The 22,649-nt window shown below is 38.6% G+C and overlaps 2 protein-coding genes across 3 annotated transcripts; both read left to right on the top strand.

Annotated features, from left to right (window-relative positions):
* Positions 1-875: 875 nt before the first annotated feature.
* Positions 876-14,878, top strand: LOC6051948 (broad-complex core protein isoforms 1/2/3/4/5). Of its 2 annotated transcripts, none has more exons than XM_038266933.1 (4): positions 876-1,039; positions 1,159-1,637; positions 5,842-6,762; positions 13,894-14,878. In XM_038266933.1, exons 2-4 carry the CDS (start codon positions 1,436-1,438, stop codon positions 14,397-14,399), a joined length of 1,629 nt encoding a protein of 542 aa, XP_038122861.1. In that variant the 5' UTR covers positions 876-1,039; positions 1,159-1,435; the 3' UTR covers positions 14,400-14,878. The 2 variants fall into 2 exon arrangements, with proteins under 2 accessions (XP_038122861.1, XP_001868295.2); XM_001868260.2 differs by lacking the exon at positions 13,894-14,878 and adding an exon at positions 11,345-12,220.
* Positions 14,879-17,687: 2,809 nt separating this feature from the next.
* On the top strand, positions 17,688-20,172 carry LOC6051950 (serine/threonine-protein kinase prpf4B). Its single transcript, XM_038249259.1, has 5 exons — positions 17,688-17,903; positions 18,064-18,159; positions 18,235-18,581; positions 18,645-18,803; positions 19,280-20,172. Exons 1-5 carry the CDS (start codon positions 17,812-17,814, stop codon positions 19,435-19,437), a joined length of 852 nt encoding a protein of 283 aa, XP_038105187.1. The 5' UTR covers positions 17,688-17,811; the 3' UTR covers positions 19,438-20,172.
* The last annotated feature ends 2,477 nt before the right edge of the window (positions 20,173-22,649 follow it).

The raw sequence follows: 22,649 nt of genomic DNA, 5'->3' as shown, positions 1-22,649 counted from the left end.
TTTTAGATTTTTAGATTTTTAGATTTTTAGATTTTTAGATTTTTAGATTTTTAGATTTTTAGATTTTTAGATTTTAGATTTTTAGATTTTTAGATTTTTAGATTTTTAGATTTTTAGATTTTTAGATTTTTAGATTTTTAGATTTTTAGATTTTTAGATTTTTAGATTTTAGATTTTTAGATTTTTAGATTTTTAGATTTCTAGATTTTAGATTTTTAGATTTTTAGATTTTTAGATTTTTAGATTTTAAGATTTTTAGATTTTTAGATTTTTAGATTTTAAGATTTTAAGATTTTTAGATTTTTAGATTTTTAGATTTTTAGATTTTTAGATTTTTGGATTTTTAGATTTTTAGATTTTTAGATTTTTAGATTTTTAGATTTTTAGATTTTAAGATTTTAAGATTTTAAGATTTTAAGATTTTTATGTTTTTAGATTTTTAGAGTTTTAGATTTTTATTTTTTTTATTTTTTTTAGAATTTTGGACTTAAAGATTTTTGGAATTTTAGATTTTTTGAAATTTAGGTTTTTTTTTTCGATATATTGCTGAAAAATTGAACTTTTTTGCACTGTTATTTTTGGTATGATCCAATTCGTCATTCTTGACCAGGAAAAGTTAGTATTTTTTTTATTTTGACTTTAAAATCATAACAAATGTTTGGAAAAATAAACGTTAAGTTCAACTTCATAAATCATGATTTCTATTTGTTTTTGTGTGATCGATCCGATTCGAGCGCAAACCTCCCTCATTCTAGTACTTCCCCTTCCAACACAAACCTCCGCGCTCACTAAACGCACCCCGCCCAAAAGAGACGAATCGAAAACAAAAACCAAACTTCGACTCTGCGCCGCGCTGACGTTTCTGCTCGTGTGTGCGTTTGATTGTTTTTGTTTTTCCTTCTTCCCACCTCGCTTCGTGCGGTGCTTATCACTGCACTTTGCCTGTTTCTTCCCAACAAAATCTTGGCCGCTGCTGCTGCTGGGTTGGCCTGGTGGCCGCGGTTCGTCCCCAGCTGGCAAAAAGGATAACCCGAGAGAGGTAAATAAGGCGATGTTACTCATCCTTGCTGTGAGCGTGTGTGTGGTGTCGAATTACCATATGGCTTAAGCCAGGATCGGCTTATCTTAATTGCTTGGTTCGTTCTCGTCTTCTCGCAGCACTTTTTGAACTGGAGGAAGCGACTAAGGACCCGGAGAAATCCGACTCGACTCTCTCCCGCTCTCTCTCTCTCTTGGACACGATGTTGATAACGACTGATAAGGATTCGTCGGTGCCGAGCAGAATTCCCAACCAGCTTAGCTCGTTCACTTAAGTCGTCGGGATCAGTCTTGAGCGGTGCCCCGGCGGAAGTGGACGTGAATCGTCAGTCCTAATATTTGTGTGTGCTTGTGTGATAAAAACCAGAAGAAGGATTTTTACATCCTCACGGGAAAAATGGACGAATTTGCGCTCTGTTGGAACAACTTTGCGGACAATATCGCGAGCGGGTTCCAGAGTCTGTACGACCGGGGCGACCTGGTCGATGTGACGATCGCGTGCGATGGGAAGCTCCTCAAGGCGCACAAGATCGTGCTGGCCATTTGCAGTCCGTACTTTCAGGAGATGTTCCTGGAAAATCCGTGCAAACATCCAATCAGTAAGTAATTTCATGGGTTTTTCCTTTTATTTTTTCTTTGGGAGTAAATCTAATTATGATTTGTGTGCGGAATGTGGCAGCGTGGCGCTAATCGATTGATTTTCATGTTGTCGACCTTTGGTGAATTAAAAATTACATTTCATCGAAAATACTTCTCTCAAGCCTTAACATAAGTTCAAAATTGAAATAAAATGCGATATCTTGTTGTCCGTAAACCGATATCTACCGGCCAATCTTTAGCCAATTGAATTGCCGGCGTGATAAGCGCGCGCCAAGTGATTAATTTTACCGTCGATTTATCGGTTCAAGATAAAAAAAACTGTTTTTCAACTCTTGACAAAAAACAATCGTTTGAATTATTTAAAAAAAACTTCAATTTTTTATTTATTTAAAAATAATATTTTTTAGCGGAATTCTTGAATGACCCCTGAAATCCAAAAATATCTAACTGACAGCATAATAAATTAGCGAGACTTGTCAAATTTCCCAGTGCGTAAAATGTCGTGCCGATTTGAGTTGACAATAAAATGCTGTCAGATCCAAAAAGCATTTCTGGTAAAAGTGATTATTCATTACAGTTTTGAACTTGTTTTGAATTGAATTGCAGCCACGGTGAATTTGATTTTCGATTTTCAAATTCCCGGTTTGGCCCGGGACCTAAAATTTTTTTATACATTTTAAAAGTATAAAAAAATCACTATTTCAAAACCCTTTGTACAAAACAATAAAATCTTTTGAACAATTCTGACTATTTGTTTCATCAGTTATTTGTTTTTGAGCAGAAAAATAGCCATCTGAAAATAAAGTGTTTTTTGCCTGTCCAACCTCTTTTCCTATAGTAGACCCGGGTCCACTATAATCAAATCTGTTGTTTTTATATCAAATTTAACAGATTTTTGATGTTTTGATGCATGGCGTTGGTCTAATGATAGATATAAAGAATAAAGGAGGGCATTTGCTAACTTTTCATTGTAAACAAATATTTTTTTAACAGATATGGCTTAAAACAACATAAAAACCTAGCTGACTGTTAAACACATTTATTTCCGAAAAATATCTAAGAAAACGGTTCAAAAACCACTGTAAACATAAAAATGATTAAAAAAAATTTGATGTAAATTTTTACATATTAATTACTTAAATAGTTGACCTAAACCAAACAATAGATTTGTTTACAGTTGCTGATAAACCACGCATGTTTATTTTCAAAAAAAAATGTATTGTTATTGATTTATTAGGCCGTTGCAAATATTTTTCAAAGTTTATGTCACCCCCCTTCAAAATTGCTCTGAAAAATCAGGGGGCAAAAAACTTCAAAATTTCCATGAAAATAGAAGTCTAATCAACTGAAAACAATCTAAAATGCATTTTTCTGCATTGATAATCATATTTAGCATGTTTGGGCTTGTTTAAAAATGTTTTGAATTTTTATGAAATTTCAATGTAAAGCAACGCAAAAATTTTATTTTTCGCAAAAAATAAAATTTTCGTCAATACTTAGATATTTTGGAAACTAATGATGGCAAAACAACTGGACAGGTGTATAATGCATTTTAAAACACTTTTTTCATCAAAATGTAGAAACCTCGTAATTTGAATTTTTATACTTTTTTATTTTTTGCAATTAGATAGATTACAAGATTACAACAAGCATTTATGAAAAACTTTTGCTTAAAACACACAGTTTCCCTAATTTTTGTAGGTTAAATTAACAGGGGTCCACTTTTGAAAAAGTTAGGATTTTCGTTATCCTATTTTGGACACCCTTAATTTTGCTCGAAACTAAGCAGTTCTTCGCATTTACTTAGTAAAGTTCCTTAAACTTACACTATTTCGACTTACTGAAGTGAAATAATCAGTCAAAAAATGATTGGATAATTAATTCAATCATAAAATATAAATGCAGTTTTCTTGTGAAAATGCTAGTTGGCCATTTTGCTGATTTCAGATGTCGAACTCAAAATATTTTTTTTTGCGAGAAGGTCAATTCAATGACAGTTAACATTGTTTTAACCCTTCCAGGCCTGAATTTTCAAAAAAATATTTTTTTATCTGATGATGGGAAAATGATTTTGAGAACCATGCAAAAATTATAGGCTAGTTTAAAAAAAATGATTTTTGGGTCATGATGCTGATGCTGAACATGTCGAATAAAAGATTTATAGACAAAAACACGCTTGAAATTGTGATTTTATTGAATTTTTCATCGAATAATTATAAATATTTATCTATTTAAAAAAAAACAATGACTATTTTTTTTTATATATTTTGTTGATGGTTAAATATTCAAACAAGTTAAAAAATCTCATATTCATCAAGAGTTCAAGCTTTACAAACTTTTATTTCTTCCTCAAGATTCCAGTTACAGAATCTAAGGAAAAATGCGCATTCATTGTAGATTTGGGTGAAAATTTGAGCAATCGTGGAAATTGTGATCGAAGTCTGTGTTGTGTATTGGATTTTCTCGCTGAATTTGAGTCTGCAGAATTAGTAAACAAATTTAGAGTTTTTTATTCAAGGGCCTAAAAGTTATGCGGTAATAGAACCTATCCGAAGGAAAAACTCAGGAAAAGATTTTGTTATCCTTTGAAAACGTTTATATTTAAAGTATTAAATGAAAAAGAGAGTTACAAATTTGAAAGATTTTTTTTATTATTGTTGTTTTTGCCTTAATCACTGAAGAAGCTCTAAAATCTTTGTGTTTTCCGGTAGGCATTTGTTTTTTTTTCGATGTAAAATGTGAGAAACCCGTTGCAAAATGAACTCAATATGTATTAAGAATATATAAGATAAGTTTTCAAAAAGTCTGCATATGTTTTTTAAGTGGTGTTTGGGTTCATGAATGTCGCTTATGCTCTTATTTCCATTTTTTACATAGTTTGTTGTTTTTGAGTGGTCCAGAACTTAATTTCTTATAACTTCCATATCAAATTAAACTGATAATGTAAAAAAAATTAAAATTATGTTCCAATCCCATTCGAAAATATATTCAGAACATAATTTCCCTTCTTCCTAAAATACCATCGTTTGAAATTGTAAAAGACAATCAACCTAGATGAGATTAACACCCGGGCGCATGCTTGTCGATACTCAAAATTCGAGCTGATAGCACTGTTACAACAACCTTCTTCTCAGTGACTCACACATTTCTCGGTGGCCAAATTATAGCAGATATAGTTATCTCAACCCAGCGGAGCAGGAAAAGTTCAAGATGAATTCCAACACAACACAAAGTATACAAGGTGTCGTTTGTCACACAAAAAGTGCTCTCTTCGACAGGGGCTTAACTCATTTCCGATATCGCCACTAGAGTCGAGCAAGTAGATAAAACCAATAATTCCAACCAACCAACTTGAAGTGGGAACGATAGATAGGGCCGAAGAAAAAGATACGGTTGTCTAGAGAGAGAGAGGAGCAGGTAGTTGGACAAGTGGTAAATAACCGAGCACTGTTGTCGAACACGATGTCGAAGTCTTTATCGCGTACTCTTGTTTTCAGTTGTTCAGATAAATTACGTTCGACGTGGAAATATCGTCGTGACAATCGTTTGACAACCCTCTGGTTTACCCAAATCGTTTCGCATTCTCAGATTCCCGCGCGCGCGTTTATCTAATCACGTCACTTATCGGCTCGATACTCGAGTATTGTACGACCGATATCGAGAGCACGGCTCAATTTCACCGAACACGCATTTACGACGCCCTGTGGCACCTATACGTTACCATTGATCATGATGGAACCGGACCGATAAATATGTCTCTAAACGATAATAATTCGGGTGGGCTATTGTTAATTGTACCTCGTCGGAACGGACGCGAGGCCTGTTATCTCAGCTTGTGGGCGCGCACTCGATAGCCGGCCACGTGGTCACACCTCGAAACATGGGCGGGGATTTCTTAACATTTTAAACAGAAGTTTGGAGTTTGAATTAAACAAAAATCTCATTTATATGATTTTTGTTCATTGACTTGGTTTAAAACTTTTTTACTTCGGAACTTTTACGATTTTCTTACGGGGTTGTTTGACGTGACAGTTCAGAAATGCTGTCAGTTTATGATGCAACCCTATTAAAAATCCTTTGGTGTATTTTGGAAATGTTTTTCCAAAAACTTTTTTGTGTAATTTTCACACTAATCTGGAGTCAGCCCTACATTTTGTCAATTAAGTTGACGAATATATAATCAATTATCTTTTTCAATTCCAGTCGTCCTCAAGGATGTGTCCCTAAATGTGATGCAAGAGCTGCTCCAGTTCATGTACCAAGGCGAGGTCAACGTGAAACATTCCGAGCTGCAAAGCTTCATGAAGATCGCCGAAACGTTGCAAATCAAAGGCCTGACCGCCTCCCATCGCAATGACCGCAACTCCTCCGCAGCGGCTTCACCGGCCACTAACCTTCACCAGCCCCAGCCAGCTCACAGCAGTAACAACGGCAACAGCTTGGGACGTCCTTCAACAAGCCAGCTGGATCCGTCCAAGCTAAACTCATATCTTGCCGCGGCCGCCAAAGAAAGCCTCAAACGAGCGGCCGAATTCCCTCCCTCCTCCGAACAATACCCAATCCACTACCCGAAAAAGCCCCTCAAACGCTCCACTGACAGCATCGACCAGGAGAGCAACTCCGACTGCATGGACCAGCTCAGCTCGGACGAGGTTTTCATCCCGACTTCCCCCCAAGTCTCGATGATCGAGCCGCAGGCTCCTTCAGCGGCAGGATCAACCCCCTCCCGCCAATTTGACCTGTCCTCGGTCAAACGAGAGCACACCAACGACTCGAGCTGCTCGCCCCAGCACCACCACAACCTCCAGCAAAGTCCAACGAATCTGGCCACGTCGGCGGCCGCAATGGGCGCTTCAGCCGCAGCCGCCGCCGCCAGCATGAAGCTGGGCTTTTCCAGCACGCCAACGCACCACCACGGTCATTCGACGGGAATCCATCCGATGTTTGGGGCGTTCGATCCGAGCGGGGCCAGTTTCAGCGGGATCGCGAGCAGTTTGGCGTCGATTAGCGGGGCGACGGCGGCGGCGGCAGGGAGTGGCGTGAAGCTGGACTACTCCAACTCGGATTACTCGCAGGATTTTGGGAAGGGTGGAGTTCCGCCCGGGCACATGGACATTCCGGCAGGTGAGTTGGACTCGATTTGTTTCTGAATTTTCGAAGCACCTTTTGTAGGCCAGTAGATTTTTTAGCTGCACAATTTTCGGTTTTAGTTCACAGTTTGTTGCTTTTTAATATTTATAATTTGCTTTTTTCATGTAGATCCAGCCTTTCCGAATGAAGATCAAATTACAATTTCAAATAACTTCGACTTAATTTAAATTAAAGCCAATTTTCAAAGACCCGACAAAATCTCGTTAGATTTGTCCGACATCGGATTAATGTATGTCTGGAGTTGATGGTTAAACCTGACAGCATTTCAAAAAAGTCTTGTGACAATATTTGCCATGTTTTGTTGTTTAGAAACTGACAGCATATCTCGAAGAATTCCTTTTTCATTGTACGAAACTTCGGAGAATTGTAAAATTTTACTGAATTTCTCAACAAAAAAAAACAAACATTGCTAAAGTTGCCCGACATCAGTTAGATGTCGGCACATCGTAACTGACAGCATTGCAAAAGTGATGCGAAGGTATAGCGATTCAATCTGCAGCAGTTTTTTCTGGTCAGATTAGAACTTTTTCAAATAAATAGAAACTGACAGCATTTTGAATAACTGTTTTTGATTTTTAATAAATTGACCAAATATACAAAGTGGATTTGTGAGTTCGAATTTCGCTACTAAGGCTTTCTAGGCCTAGTGAAAAAAAAATATAATTTAACCCAAAAATTACGAACTTCTCGTCACAGTGTCCTGATGCAAACAATGATCGAGTTCGAGCTGTCACAACCCTGCGAAGTATGTTGACTGACATATCGGGCGGACAGTAAAAAAAACCAGCTAGAAGTCGCCGGACAAAAAACTTTTGCTAGAAAGAGATAGGAAACCTGATGCAAACAAACGTCCAGCTGTAATGTAAACATACTTTGAATGTGTTAGTAAATTTCTGACTAGAATGCCTTCTTCGAATGTCCGCTAATTCGAATATTCGCTGATTAGAACATATTCGAACTAAAAAGCACTCAACCGTCAAAACCAGTTGTCAAACTGATGTTGACAGCTGTTGGTCGATCCAATTGGGTCCTAAAATTAAGCTTAAATTTGTGATATTATAAATAATAAAGCTTATTTTTCTGAGTGCAACCTTTTGTACAATCGCAATAGATTTGAAATGGATTTTTAAATCAATTTAAAACAATAACTTCGCAAATTTGACATTAAATTGACAGAATTGCAAAAAAAACTCCTGTGACAACATTTGATTTTTTTCTTGACAGTTTTTTGCTTGATTTGCTATTTTAAAAATTGACAGCATTTCCAAGATATGAATTGAAAACTCCATCAAAATCCAGGAAATTAACTTCGGAGAAAATCTTTATTTTTATCCTTAAAACTGATGAATTTCTAAAAAAAAACTGCCCAAAAATTCATAAAGTTGCTCCACATTAGTTCGATGTCTGCCTGGCGGCGATGAATAAAACTGACAGCATTGAAAAAGTGATGCAGAATAGCTTGGAATTGCTGCATCTTTGAATATTGACAGCATTTTTTGTAAAAATATATAGCCTCAATTTTTTTTGGTAAATTATCATGAAGAATGCTTTGATATCTTCCGCCTACTTACACTAAAAATTCGGACATTTGTCTCTGCTTATTTTCTTTAAAAATGCTTATGCTTTTTCTGAAAACCGGCATTTTTTTTATTTGCTCGACATCAGCCCGATGACAACCTAAAGTCGACTGACAGCATTGCAAAAGTGTTGCGAAATGTGTTGCGATACCATTTGTAACACTGCTGTGATTTTTCTGGAAAATTTAAACATGTTTCGCTTTTTTTAAGCAGACGGTATGTTTTGATAGAACATTTATTGAAGTTTGGGTAATTTCATTGTCACTTTTACTTTTTTCATCAAACTTTAAGATTAGATTAGAAAAGATTAGACAATCAAGGCGTGTACAAAATACACTGATTCAACTAATGGCTTAAAATAACTAAACGTTCCAGAAAATCGTCAAAAAATTATTAAGTTGCTCGATATTGGTGCGGTGTCAGGTTGGTATCGGTGATAAAACTGACAGAAATGTTTAAATATATTACGACAAAATTTTTAAATGTGCCTTTATTTTTCAAGCAGTATTTTGACATTTTTGGCTATCTTGGAAACTGGCTTCTTATTTATTTAAAATTACTAAAATAAAAAAAAACTAAAATGTTAAAGTTGCTCGACATCGTTTCGTTAACATGCTGAAGATTAGAACAATTACAAGCATTGCAAATAATTATTTTTTTTTTTTGAAAACTGACAGCATTTCTAATACTGTTTAATCCAGTTTGTCATTTCTTCAACTTGTAATAAAATCAAACCGTTATGAAAGCAAACCAAAAAAATAGAACACTAAATGCGTTATTTTTTTCCTAAATTTTTAAAAATCCTTTTCTTGACAATAATTTAACGAAGAATTTTCACTTCGCGCGAGTTCCTCCAACTCGATGATAACTCCTTCGCGGTGACCTCAATGCAAGCTACCAACCGGGCAAGTGGAGTCGCGTTTCGAAAATTAACAAGAAAAAAAAAACAAAATGATAAGCTGATTAGGACAACATCTCCGCGTAAGACACTATGAAGGCACATTCTCCTCTCCAGCGAGATATTCGGAGCGCGTCTCTCCGATCGTCGGCTGGCAATATCGCTCGAAGCTTTGTTTCCTCCACACATTTCTCCGCGCTGACCTCTGTCGGAGACCTTTTCCAACGGCTGATGCCCGGCCGATCGCGCCTATATTATGATATTGAGGCAAAAGTGGCTCAATAATAAACATGTTAGAAAAACAACAACTTTTCCGAAGCGAGTGCGCGGTAAACACAGTCGCTGGAGCATGCACCGAGCAAGTGTCCCGATAGTCTCTTCGATGGAGACTTTGGAAGAGAAGATGAATCAGGAGAGATGAGACGAAGATGTGCTGTGCAGAGCAAACACGAGGATCGCGTTATCGGTTGGAAATTAGAGGGTAAAAACTGTGTAAACTGATGTATTAAACACGGCTCGAACTCGGCTCTCGGAGATGACGAGACTTGGAGATGTGCCACTGGTTGTTATCAATAAAATGCGAGTTTAGCTTTTCGAGAACTGTTTGTGTGATCTTACTGGCGGCGGCGCTGTCGCGATGAGGATGAGGCGACCCAAGAGAGGACAAAGTTCAGATAATTGGAGCGTGACGAAGACGACGGCTGGAAATGACTGGGTTTATCAATGCTTATCGATTGTTTGAACCATAAATCTCTAAGCCGCTAGAAGATGTGTGTGGCGAAGGGAACTTAAGACAACTGTTGGGCGAGATTGGAGAACTGCCCAAGATAAGGGAGATATGTTCTTTAAATGGAAGGTTGCCCAACATTAATTTTTAACGGTTTTACGACAAAAACACCAATTTATAGAAAAACCGACAAAAAAACTCAAACATGCCCGACATTGATGAGATATTGGTCCGATATCCGATTGATACAATAGATGATACGGTTCGTCCGACAAATTTCTATCAGGGTTGCCTTTGAAAATTGACAGCATTTTTAGAAATGTCAAACGGATCACCCCAGTAAGAAAAATCGATACCGAAAAATTTCGATTTTTGTCTGACAATTTTCCTTAGAGTTTCATCGGAAACTGACAGCATTGCTGTAAAGTCAAACCGATTTACCCAGTCGAGAAAAAAGTCGGTCTGGTTGACGATTCCCGTTGAAATCCAGCTGGATTTTTCGAGATGTCACGCTCCAGCATACTTCAATCTTCTGATTAACTCGAAGTGAAATGTCATAACCAATTCCCGATAGGACCAGTCAAATGCTTGTCTCACCGTATCTAGCCGAAAAAAAACTAGATCACGCGCGTCGTGACCCTATTTCCGCGCTCGATGACTTAGAATTAAACGATTCTCTTATCACAAAAAAGTCAAACCATTAATTCTCTTCGAGAAGTCGCTTCTTCTCGTACTTTTTTTCTTCGGTTTATTTCACGGATTGACGACCATGACGCAGGGGATTTTCGGTTTTTAATTTTTCGGCTGATAAAACCCACATGATCTCACAGCCTCCGATGTCATCCGAGTCATGCTTTCGGGCGATGATCACACCCCGCTCCGGAACGCGCGCTTAAGGTTATTATCTCACACACTGTGTAGAGGTTATGTTTTCTTGGCTCGCGAGCTGTTTGTAATTTTTTCTGTGCGCGATAGATAATGTCGCTGGACGGGAGCGAAGAAGAAGAAGAAGGAAGAAGTGCGCGATTGGCTGTAACGACTTGACGATTGCCGCGACTTATCGCGTTCGAGGTTTATCGGGGAAAGTCTTAAGGTTTATCCTTTATCGCCCACTTATCGGTGATGGACGTGTCTTTATAGACACTTGTTGTTGTTCAGTGGCCCGCGCGGGATAGAGATAAGTCGGTTAACGACAGGTTAAGGCGATTTCTGCGGCTCTCTTATCTTTTTCGGTTTTAATTTTGGTTCTTGGTTTCTTTAGTTGGCTTTGCACCTAACCTAGTTGTTTGGCACGTGTTTCTCTGTTGACGTTTCTAGCAGTGTTGCCAGCTAACGTGGCTTTTAATCCAACAGGTCCGAGCATCACGATGCTCTCGTCCACGTCACTGTTGCACCACAATTGTATATTTAACCGGAACAATACGGTGGCGACCCAGCAGGGTCTCAAGACGTACTGGCTGTGCAAGTCGTACCGTGTTTCGATGTGCCGGGCGCGGTGTATCACGCACCACGGTCAGGTTATCTCGTCTACCGGAGTTCACAACCATCCGCCACATATGAAAGGACCCCACGAATTTTTGCAGCAACCTCCGGCGGTTCCTCCAGTGCCACCGCCACCTCCCGCTCTGCCAATGACTTCCGGAAACCACCATCACGGACCCCAGAATCATCCGCTGCATCCGGAACAGCAAACCCATCTAAACCATCCTCCTCCTCCTCAAATTCCACCAGCCTTGGTTACTTCCAACGGAACCTATGACCACCACGATCGAATGCCTCCTCCTCCTCCAAACCACCAACATTACCAACCAGGTCCAATGGGACCCCCTCACGATCTCAACCAGTACCCACAGCATCACTACCCCATGCAAGACCACTACCAACCCTATCCGCAAGTTCCCGCAATGGTTCCGCCTCCTCCACCTCACCAAATGACCCAAAATGGTGCCCCTGACATGCCCTCGGAAGTTCCGGACGTCAAACTGATCCAGCTCCAACCGGTTCCGCCGATGGACAGCCTCGGCCGAAGCGTTGCTAGTGCCATTGGCGGCGTGGAATCGACAACTGACAGCATCCTACTTCCACCGCCACCGCAACCGCCGAGCGCTGCGCCGGCCCCGGATCTGCAGCTCAAAACCGAGCAAATATCCTAAAATTGCGCCATTTTGTACTTAGTGACACCAGTGTGATACCGAAATTGTGAATAAAAGCTGAAATTCTGAAAGATTTTGAGGGTTTTCCTTCTTTGTTGTAGACTACGGACCTCGTAAGAATTTGTATCTAATTGGAATTCTGAAATTCTAGAATTCCAACATTCTAAAACATTTTTTTCTATTCAAAAGTTCCAACATTCTAAATAACTCGAAAATAAGAGAATAAAATGCGAGAATACGGGGTCAAATGGTACGGTTCGCCCGACAAATTTCTGTCAGGGTTATTTTGGAAACTGACAGCATTTTAGAAATGTCAAACGGATCAACCCAGTAGAAAAATTTATCGCTGATCATTTTGCGATTAACTTTCTTTTTCATGAAGACTTGAAAGGATCGTAGTAATCGGTGCGTGCGGTCGCGAAAAAACTTTGCTCCGTCATATTTTGTTCGATTTTCGTAATTTTAAAAAAAAGTTTTATAAAAATGTTTGGTGATGACCCTGAAATGGATCTGTATCTAAAAGAATCTGAACATTGAATTTGAAATCGCGTTGGATCGGTTTTGTTGATAGAGAAATTTGGAGTCAATTTTGGAGTACCATCGGAACACTGAAGTTACGAGTGGCGAAACCCAATGGATCGACCAGCATTCGAGATGGACATTTATCCTGTTTACAAATTGGCAAGAGCGCGCTAGGAAGGTTAACGGAAGTTTTGCTGAATCGTTCGATTGCGGAGAAATCGGTGAATGAATTGAAGAATTTAGCCGAGGAAGCACACATGTGCTGCGCAGATCAAAATGATTTCGGGCCATGAGGAGTTAGGACTGGTTCTACAAGAAATGCAAGTCATCATCGAGAAATTTGGTGAGATCATTCCATTTTATATATATCTTAGCTGATGTCTTTGTGATGGAGTCCATGTTGCTCTTCATACGATCTTATTCCTGATTTTCTGTTCTATTGCTCTTCCTACCATCTGTTTCTTTTATGTCCTTGTGAGGGATCATCGATCCATCCGCATTGACGTACTATCTTTTCATTTTCATTATTTTTCACACTTACTACCAGTCTTTGTGAGGGGATACTGAGCTCGATTTGCTCTCCATCCGCATTGACCTTTTCTCATCTATGATTTTCCTTTTCATTAGTAGTTAGAATCAAAGCCGGGGATTGGGGAGGGAGCATCAGGGCAGTGGACAGTATGCTGTAGTGGCGGAGACTGGATGTAGATAGTGGAAGACCAGAACTACGTCACAAGGGGAAAATAGTTTATTAATTGAACAATTCTTAAGGATTGTCTAATTACTACATCTATTGACCTCTGTCAGTTTCCAGCTGTCTGCCGCGCCCTTTTAGGCCCCCAACAGGGTGCGAGCCCTGTTTTTCAGCTTTGTCAGACTTTTTTCGGAGTTATTGGAGGTTACTGTCGGAAGGAGATTCTCTTCCCCTGAGGACACCGTGAGTGATTTTGCTCGTACGCGTCCAACCACCCACCCTTTTGGCCCTTCATACGGCAGTAATTTGAAGATGCTCCCTTTAAGTCTGAGCCACTGTAATTCTAGGCAACCGCTACATAGGTCATCCTTGTGGCCCTGTTGGTTATCACATCAAATCAAATCAAATCAAATCAAATCAACTTTCTTTTTCATGAAGACTTGCTTTTCTTACCAGGTCCGTACTAGTTTGAAAGCGGTCCGTAATGATAATGCTGTCAAAAGTTCTAACCTCAAACCCTTCCTTTTCCGCAGTGGCCCCCGGTGAAAAGTGGTTCCAGGGCCGGCTCCAGTTCATGCTGAGCCAGCGCGGCAAGCCGCTGCTCGTGCACGACGGCCACTCGTTCGGCATCCAGTACATCCGGAAGGACAAAAAGTACTGGCAGTGCAACCTGTCGCGGAAGTACAACTGCAAGGCGCGCGTCACCACCACGGACACCGGCGACATTATTGTCACGAACAACGAGCACTGCCACACCGAGATCCGGCAGCACCTGCGCAAGGACTACAAATCGATGAAGCAGCTGAACGCCAGTTTGGCAGCACTGCGCGCCCGCCAGGATGCTGTCAGTTTGGCGGGGCTGGGTACGGGCGTGGCCGGCAGTGTGGAAACTTCGCTGAACAACAATTCGCTCAATATTTGCAATAATAATAACAATAACAACGGGTTGGGACTGGGACAGGAGCAGGAAACGAGCCTAAACTTGTCCACGACGTCGAACTGGCAGCTCAAGAAGGAACCGACGCAGGGCAATGAGTAGATCAGTAGTGGTGCCAATTTTACTCAGAGACATTATCTTTCAAAATTCCACTGCTAGCTTTTTTTTACAACTTTAGCATTTAAGAGACATTATTTGTTACCAAAAAGCAACTATGATAGGATTAGGTACCTGAACTCAAGCTCAAATTTTGAGCGCCGAGAGGTGAAGCTAACATGACCAAAGCTGTACTTAGGGACGTTTTCTCTAGAGTTTTATGTTTCAATCTTTGTTTTGATTTAAGAAAGGATAAATATATTACAAAATACGCAAAGGCCATAATACTGTACCGGTTGTTCCTAAATTGAGGAGATTTTTTATGTACGTGTTATTCCTAACTGATATTCATTCCAATTTACCAAAAGCAATACCATCAATAAACGATAAGAAGTTATGTTTTAATTTAGTCATAATAAAATGAACTAAGAGGACGAGATTTTACTTGTTTAAAAAAATCGGCAGCAGCTTTTAATCATGTTTCATTTGAGGATTTTTTATGTTTGTTTTGTGTTTAAATAGATGTGTCGTAATTAATAAAAAGTACCGTTAATTTAGATTTAATTGTTTTTTTTATTATTCAAAGATAACTAAATTCCGCCCAATCGGAGTGCGACAAATATCACTAAATCAGAGACAATATTGTCTACTTGATTGTCTATTAACAACAAAAAACTATAAATGTCCAAGCCGCTGAGAAATGCGAGTAGCAAAATAACTATGCAAGATGAGAGACATTCACTTGAGTTGCCCAACATATATTTTTCCAAACTAAAATCGTCTAAAATAATCGAAGCAATGGTGTTCATTGTCCGGCAAATTTTGAACTGTCAGGGTACTTTTGAAAACTGACAGCATTTTGTAAAAAGCAAACGAGTCAACCCGGTATGAAGTTTCACCAATTATAAAAACAGTCGTTATAAATTTCTACAAATCTAAGAGTTTTAAAATTCTATAGTTCTATAATCTTTTAAGATTTTATCACAATATTTTTATTTTTATTTTTGACGAAATATTCTTCAACGTGTCTGATTTCGTGTAATGTACAGGTAAATTAATTGATTAACTAAAGTTTCTATTAAAACCTTCGGATAATCAAGTTTTGGATGGTTATTATTTTGAAAAAATCAGTTTTTAACTCAAAACTTAAACTGTACAGTAAATTTTTAGAGAAACCTATGAGTAATAATTTTTTTTATTTTTTTTTGTATTTCTTTACTTTAATATTTTTGTTTTAATTTTTAAAGTGTTCATTGTTCATGTGATTTTGACATATAATAAGGTTTATTGACAAATAATTAAAAAAAAATTGAGCAATCATGCGCCTCCTTCCATGGTATTTTAGATGGGAAAACGTTGTTTTTTTTCTGAAAAACGCAATTTTCACCGATAGAATATGTTTTGCACCTTTTTTGAATAGTGCTTCAGATTTTAGGAAAAATCGCAGTTGTGGTCATCCCAAGTAACCAAACAGCACTAAAACAAGTCAGTGTTCAGCACTACAAGCGCTTTACCAGCTGCGGATTATTGCTAATTAGTTTAGACATCTGCACTAAAAGCGCTTTTACAGCTGATTTGCGATCGGTTTTGGACTTTATATTTCTGATTTCCAGCTAGCCTCTACTGTTGTTGATCCAACCCTGCACAAAACGTCAAAAAAAAATTGAGAGAAGCAAAAATGTGGCTCTCTCGGCTCTCTCTATTTCCCCTCCCCATCTTCTGATCTATTTTTGGTTTGTTTACTACCACGTTACCGACTCAGCTGTCCGTGTGGGGAAGAGCCGATTTTTTTGCGTGAAAGGTTGGAGATGTGATGCCTTGATGCTTGAGTTTGCCGCCGATAAGTTGAATTTTCTGCGCCTTTATCCATTCGCCCAATTTGGAGTTGGCTTACCGCAGCTGTTTTTAAACCTACCAATGCTTGTACTTTGCATGATACCTAAAATAACTCTGTGGTATATGCTCCGTCAGACTCTACTGGGGCAGGTTCCTCCATTATGACCAGTACCCCAGTACCCACGGCGAATTCTGAAGATTCTTTAGGCACCGAAGAGGCCCGAAAAATGTCAACCTTTAGGCCAACCTACATTTTTCAAAAGAAGCGATTCTCTTTCATAATAATCGCAACATTAGTCCTCATTTTGTTTATTCAGCTCTTACGAACAATTTCGATAAGGACTGAAAAAATCGACAGCACCTGCTAAAGCATGAAATCACGGTGAATCTCAGCCACCAACTGACAGCGGAAATTTTCTCCGCAGGTTTGTGATGGTTGTTCTAGTTGAAGGGATGAGCGAGTAAGAAATGTGTTTATTTTCGTTTGCTTCATTCTCTCTCTTTCACATTTCTACTGTGTTGCCAGTTAATGGGAAAAAAATCCAGCAGTGTTGCTAGGAGCAGCATTAATTCAGCTGCATTTCAGCAAAGCCTAAAGCAATTGTTTTAGAGCTGATTTGTTTTGATCTTAGCTGTTTTATGACTGACTAGCTGGTGAATGCTGGTGAACAGCTAATTTATGATTTATATTAATGCTGGATGGTTACTTGGGATGCTTTGTACAGGTAAATTGGGTCCTAAAATTAAGCTTAAATTTGTGATGTTATTGTTCAGTAAGATAAAGCTTTTTTTCTGAGTACGATGACCGGCCTTTCTTTCTTGACAGCTCGTTTCAAGGAAACCAAGGTTGATCGATCCATCGAAAAATGTGGTCTAGTCATTATTTTTTTGCATGCATTAAAATTAAAAAAGTTATTAGGGTTATAATCGTTTGTTTTACCGTTCTACACACAAATTTACATAAGATTTTAGGACCCAATTGGGTCCTAAAATGAAGCTTAGATTGCTGATATTATTGTTTACAGCGATAAAGCTTATTTTTCTGAGTACAATGACCCTTTGTACGACCACAAAGAGTTTAAAATGGATTTTTAAATCAATTTTGAAAAATTATCCCAGCGGTCCTTCTTGACAGAAAAGCTCCTACTTGACAGCTCGTTCCAAGGGGACCATAGTTGATCCATCGAAAAAATGTTGTCTTGTCAAAAAAAAATTTGCATTAAAATGAAAAAAAAGTGATCAGAAATGGTTTTTAATCGTGTTTTTTACCGTTGTACACAAAAATTGACATAGGGCTTTAGTACCCAATTGTAACTTTTAGTAAAAATAACATTTTAATGGATAATTATCAATTTCGATTTTTCCGTGTTCAACAATCCTTTACCTATTCTAGTACTACCTCAACCTCCCGACCTAAATCCAACCCTGTCACGCCAACTGTCAACCCGCGCTCTCAACCGCCCGCAGCTGTCAAAAATTTTCATTCCTCGCGTTCTTCGCTGCGTCGTTTGCTCGTTGCTCCGATTTTCCGCTGAAAAACCCCGTTCAAAACCGCCTCAAAATAGGTCGCCACTCGCCGGAAATGACGTCCAAGCGGGACCGCGATCGGGACGTCGAATCGAGCCACTCGCGGGCCAAATCCCGCGAGAAGGATCGCGACCGAGACCGCAGAAGGTAAGAGAGCGTGGCCATCTTGGATTGGACGGGGGGTGGCGCTACGCCACCCCTGGGGTTGTTGGTTTTGAGGTTATGTCGGTTTGTTTTTGTTTACGGTTTGGAGTTGGGGCTTTTTTTATGATTGTTACTGATTGTAGATTTTTCGAATCACTTTCAGGTCTCGCTCGCGCGACCGTCACCGTGACCGTGACCACCGGCGGCGCAGCCGGAGTCGTTCCAAGGATCGTCGCCGTCGTAGCCGCAGCCGTGATCGGTAGGTTCCGGATCGAACTTGAAGTTTACGTCTGTGTTTGGGAAGCGCATTAATAAATTGGTCATAAATTCACAGTGATCGTCACCGGGACCGGCACCACCGTCGGGGAAGCTCCCGCGATCGTTACGATCGGGAAAGCGACCGGGGCGGCTCGAGCCGGGCCTCGTCCAGCCGAACGACGGCGCCGCGAGCGGAAAGCCGCGATAAGGACTCCAGCAGCGCGTACGATTACAAGGACCTGGCCTTTACCCAGAACGTCATCGAGTCGATGATGTCGACGGCGGCGAACGCCAAGAGCTTCGCCGAGCTGCTCAACAGCTACAACCAGCAGCAGCAGATCGCCCAACAGCAGCAGCACATGCAAGCCCAGAAGGCGCTGCTGGAGGCCCACAACGAGAACAGCCAGTCGTCGGATGTTGGACGTAAGGCCGACCATAAATTTTCCCAAAAGAAGTCAACTTCAATGGAAGATTGTCCCGTTTCAGAGCACGGCAGCGGCAACAACAGTGGCGGCGAAGGCGACAGCCGTCGCCGCAAGAAAAAGTCCCGCTGGGCCGGCGGAGATCACGACAAGACGTTCATTCCGGGCATGCCCACGATTCTGCCGCCGGGGATGAGCCAGGACCAGCAGGAAGCTTATCTAGGTGAGTGTGCGGAGCGTGCACACGGTTGTCTCTTCCGTTTCAGGCTAGGTTCGTCGGACGGAGTTCGTTGGCGACGCAGCAGCCGCTACCAGATCCGGAAGGCCTCCAGTGCAACCGTTGCAACTCTAAATGTGACACTTACACTTGCTTTCTCTTCCAACACCCAGCCATCAACCACTTTTCGCAATATTTTTCAGGGGTTTCCCTTGTGTAGGTTTTCCCCACCTTTCTGGGTGCCGATCAGCGCCATCGTTCGTGAGTACCTCCAACAGAACGCCGCATTACGATGACCCCTGCATTTTTTTCAATTCGATTCTTACAGCATTTCAGCCTCCTTCGCCAACCAAAAAAAAAAAAAAATAATAATCGACCACACTAATCTAACATCGGGGGGTTTGCCCTCGATTTAATCTCTCTCTGCTCTCTCTGTTTTCATTCTATCTGGCGCCGAATCGCGAACCGACCACCCAACACAGTTCAACTGCAGATCGAGGAAATCAGCCGGAAGTTGCGCACGGGAGACCTGATGATACCGCAGAATCCGGAAGAAAGGTTTGGACGCTTGTACAAAAAAAAGCTTACTCTGTTAATCGTACACTTTCTCTCTCGTTCCTTTTTGTGTACCGTTGTGTGATGTGGATTATAGTTTTGTGCGCTCCGAGTTTTTTTTTTCAGCTGGGTCGAGATCAAAAGGCGTGGAAAGTCCAAAAATTACTTGGTTCTTACCTCTGTCATTGGTAAATTTACTAATCTTTACCATGAAATTCAGCTGGTACTCGATTCTTACATCTGTGATAGGGAAACGCAGTTTTTTCTGCTTTTTTACAATTTATTCCTCAATTTAACACTCAATATTTCGTCGGTGATATGAAAAACTTTGTTATCTTATTCATAAAATTGAATTATTCCAAATTATTTGATTCTTAACTCTCTTTGGTGGGGAAATGTTACCATAACTCTAAAGTTATATTTTTAGAGCTCTCAGTTTTGGTTATACCTATATGAAATAGAGCTTTTCAAAGATAAGCCAATCTAACGTCTGTAATTGGCAAAGGTAAAATTCTGACAATGAAATTAGGTCCCTAAAATGAGTTAAAAGTGGCGTTTAACCGCGCGGTACTTATTTGCAACATGTTCTGATAAAAAAAAAAATATATATTGTCTTTGCTTATTTAAATGCGACTGAAAATTACAAAGTATTAATATCAATAGTGTTTTATTTGATATAAATAATAATATTGAAAAATCCTAATTGCCTTCTAATGCCGAATCTCAAAACGCAGAATCTTGAAATTAAAAGGAAAGATTTTGTTTTTGCTCGAAATGAAGTTACTCGAAAAAATCTAAACAGTTTCTGGCAGAAAAAAAATAGGTGATTCACAAAATCAAAAACTTGGAAACACAGAATATTTGAAATTTAATAAGAAATTTGAAAATACAAACGTAAAATTAATTTAAAAAAATATTTTAAAATTAAGAAATAAAAAAAAAATAAGCGGATTCAGAAATTTGAAAACACGAATACGAGCATGAAAAGACATTAAAAATCAATAAATCACTAATTCATCGTTCAAAATAAAAAAAAAAAAATAAAAAAATTAGATATCCAAAAAAAAAATAATTAAAATTTCTAAATTTAATAAATTTATAAGTTCAGAACATCAAATATTCAACAAAGAGCGGCCTCAACACTACAATTAATAAATTCAAAAAAATTATAATTTCAAAAAGCATTCAAATCAAAAAAAAAATGTAGATCAAAAATTTAATTACTCAAAAATTAAAAATCCGTAGGTCTGGGAATTTTAAAAATAAATTAACTGGATTGCCCAAAGTTCTCATAAAAATCTCTAAATTTGAGTTTCCAAGCTAAAATATGAATCCAAAAATGTTAAAAGAATGTTTAAGAAAATGTTTAAGATGGCGGCAAAAATGGCTGCATTTAAGAATTTTGGGAAATTATTTTTTTTTAAATAAGTGATTTTAGAATCAAAGGATCAGCAAATTTTCAAATTTAATTCTAGAATTTGTTCACTTCAAAATTTTAAAATGTAAAAGTTTCAGATTTATATTTAACAAGCCTTACCCGACAAGCTTCGTTCTGTCTTTTTTTCGTTTGTTGACGTTTTTTACTTGTTTGCCCTATTCAGCCTCCTGTGATCTAAATTTGAGTTTACGTAACTTTTCCCATACAATCCGCAGATTTTCCAAAATCAGTTCCAGAGTGGCCAAAGTTGTAACTTTTTTGTGTAAGAACCTTCCTTGGACTTACACGAACCCAACGCAACAAAGAGCACCTCGATCCGACGTTCCTTGTTGAATTGATTCGCGTTCGAACAAAACCGTCGAAATTTTTTATATATATATATATATATATATATAGAATATCAGGAATTTTATTTTTCGATTTTTTACAATTTATAAATTAAATTTTCGCGTTTTTTACCTTAGCATTTAGGATTTTCTGAATATTTCAATCTTTTTTTTTCTCTCCCAAAAATCTCAAGCGTCACACGTGCTCAAACCGAACTGTCAACTATTCTTTGGGGGTCACGTAAATAATGCGCAACTTTTGTTGACCGCGTTCCTTCCGATCCGCATGCCGTATTTTACCAAAAATCTTATCATTTTTAGAAAGTCTCTGGTTGATTCGACTTTGCCAAACATGTTTTTCCTGTGTTAACTTTGACCATGTTTCTAACTTAAATCCCCTGTTTTTTTATTCAAAATAAGTTTTTTTTATCAAAATAAGTTTGCAGTAATTTTGGGCTGTCTCAGATTATTTTTCGTTAAAAAATAAATAAAAAATAAGCCATTCAAAAAATTAGGAAAAAATCTGGAAACATAAATTCGTGCAGAAATGTTTAAAATGATTGAAGAAATACATAAAGAAATTTTAAGTTAAACAACTAAAGTTGCTCAAGATGACATCAACATGGGAAAAATAAAATGAAGAAATGGGCAGTAGAGGGTTAATGGAAACCTAATATTTGGAAAGATTCTAAACGAGTTTGTTAGGCATTTGTGAAACGTAGGGATTGATTTCAGAAATTTGAGTTTATTTTTATTGATAAGAAAATTTCACAAATGTCAGTGATTATCGTCTGTTGAAAAATTAGGGCTAATGTGTGAAGCATTTTTTTTTCTGCGTTTTCAAAAGCTTTCTCTGTTTGAAATATATTTGAATTGGTGCACTTTATTAAAAATATGGTATTGTAATTTTTAAATGCAAGTTTGATTTTGCTACTAAATTATTTTTTTTTAATTTCGTATGACAATTCGACAGATATTTTGAAAAATCATCAATTTTGAACGATCCATAACGAGGCTCTCAAGCGCAAAAGATTTTCTTTTCGAAATTGCTAAAGACACCGATCTGAAAGTCCCTTCTCAGGATTCAGATTTTAGAGTTTTTACCTGCCCGTTTTGTACAACTTTAAGGGCTTGTTGTTGAGCTCTTAAACAGTGTTGTAAATGAGTGATAGAAAAAACTAGCGATCGTCACCTTAGCTTGTGAGTTCTCTTCCTATCTCTCGTGATTGCTAGCAAGAGCATTCTCTTTCTATCACTCCTTCTATTTTCCTCGTTCACGTTCACTCGCCGAAGATTCTTTTGTGTTCTCAGTAAATCGCAATGAAAGAACGCGTTCTACGTCCCGTTAAACTGCACACTTAGATTTTTATGCCGAACTTCGGCAAAATTCTGCCGAACTTCGGCAAAATTCTGCCGAAATCAGAACAACTTATCGCTCGGCAGAAATATATGCCGAATCTCGGCAAAATGGAAGTCATTCTACCGAATTCTCGGCGAAAAATGACAGTTGATATGCCGAAGTTCGGCATTTTT

This window comes from Culex quinquefasciatus, chromosome 1 (assembly GCF_015732765.1).
Source record: "Culex quinquefasciatus strain JHB chromosome 1, VPISU_Cqui_1.0_pri_paternal, whole genome shotgun sequence".
Classification (NCBI taxonomy): Eukaryota; Metazoa; Arthropoda; class Insecta; order Diptera; family Culicidae; genus Culex; species Culex quinquefasciatus.
The sequence above is the reverse complement of the archived record's forward strand: the minus strand, read 5'-3'. Positions and strand labels throughout refer to the sequence as shown.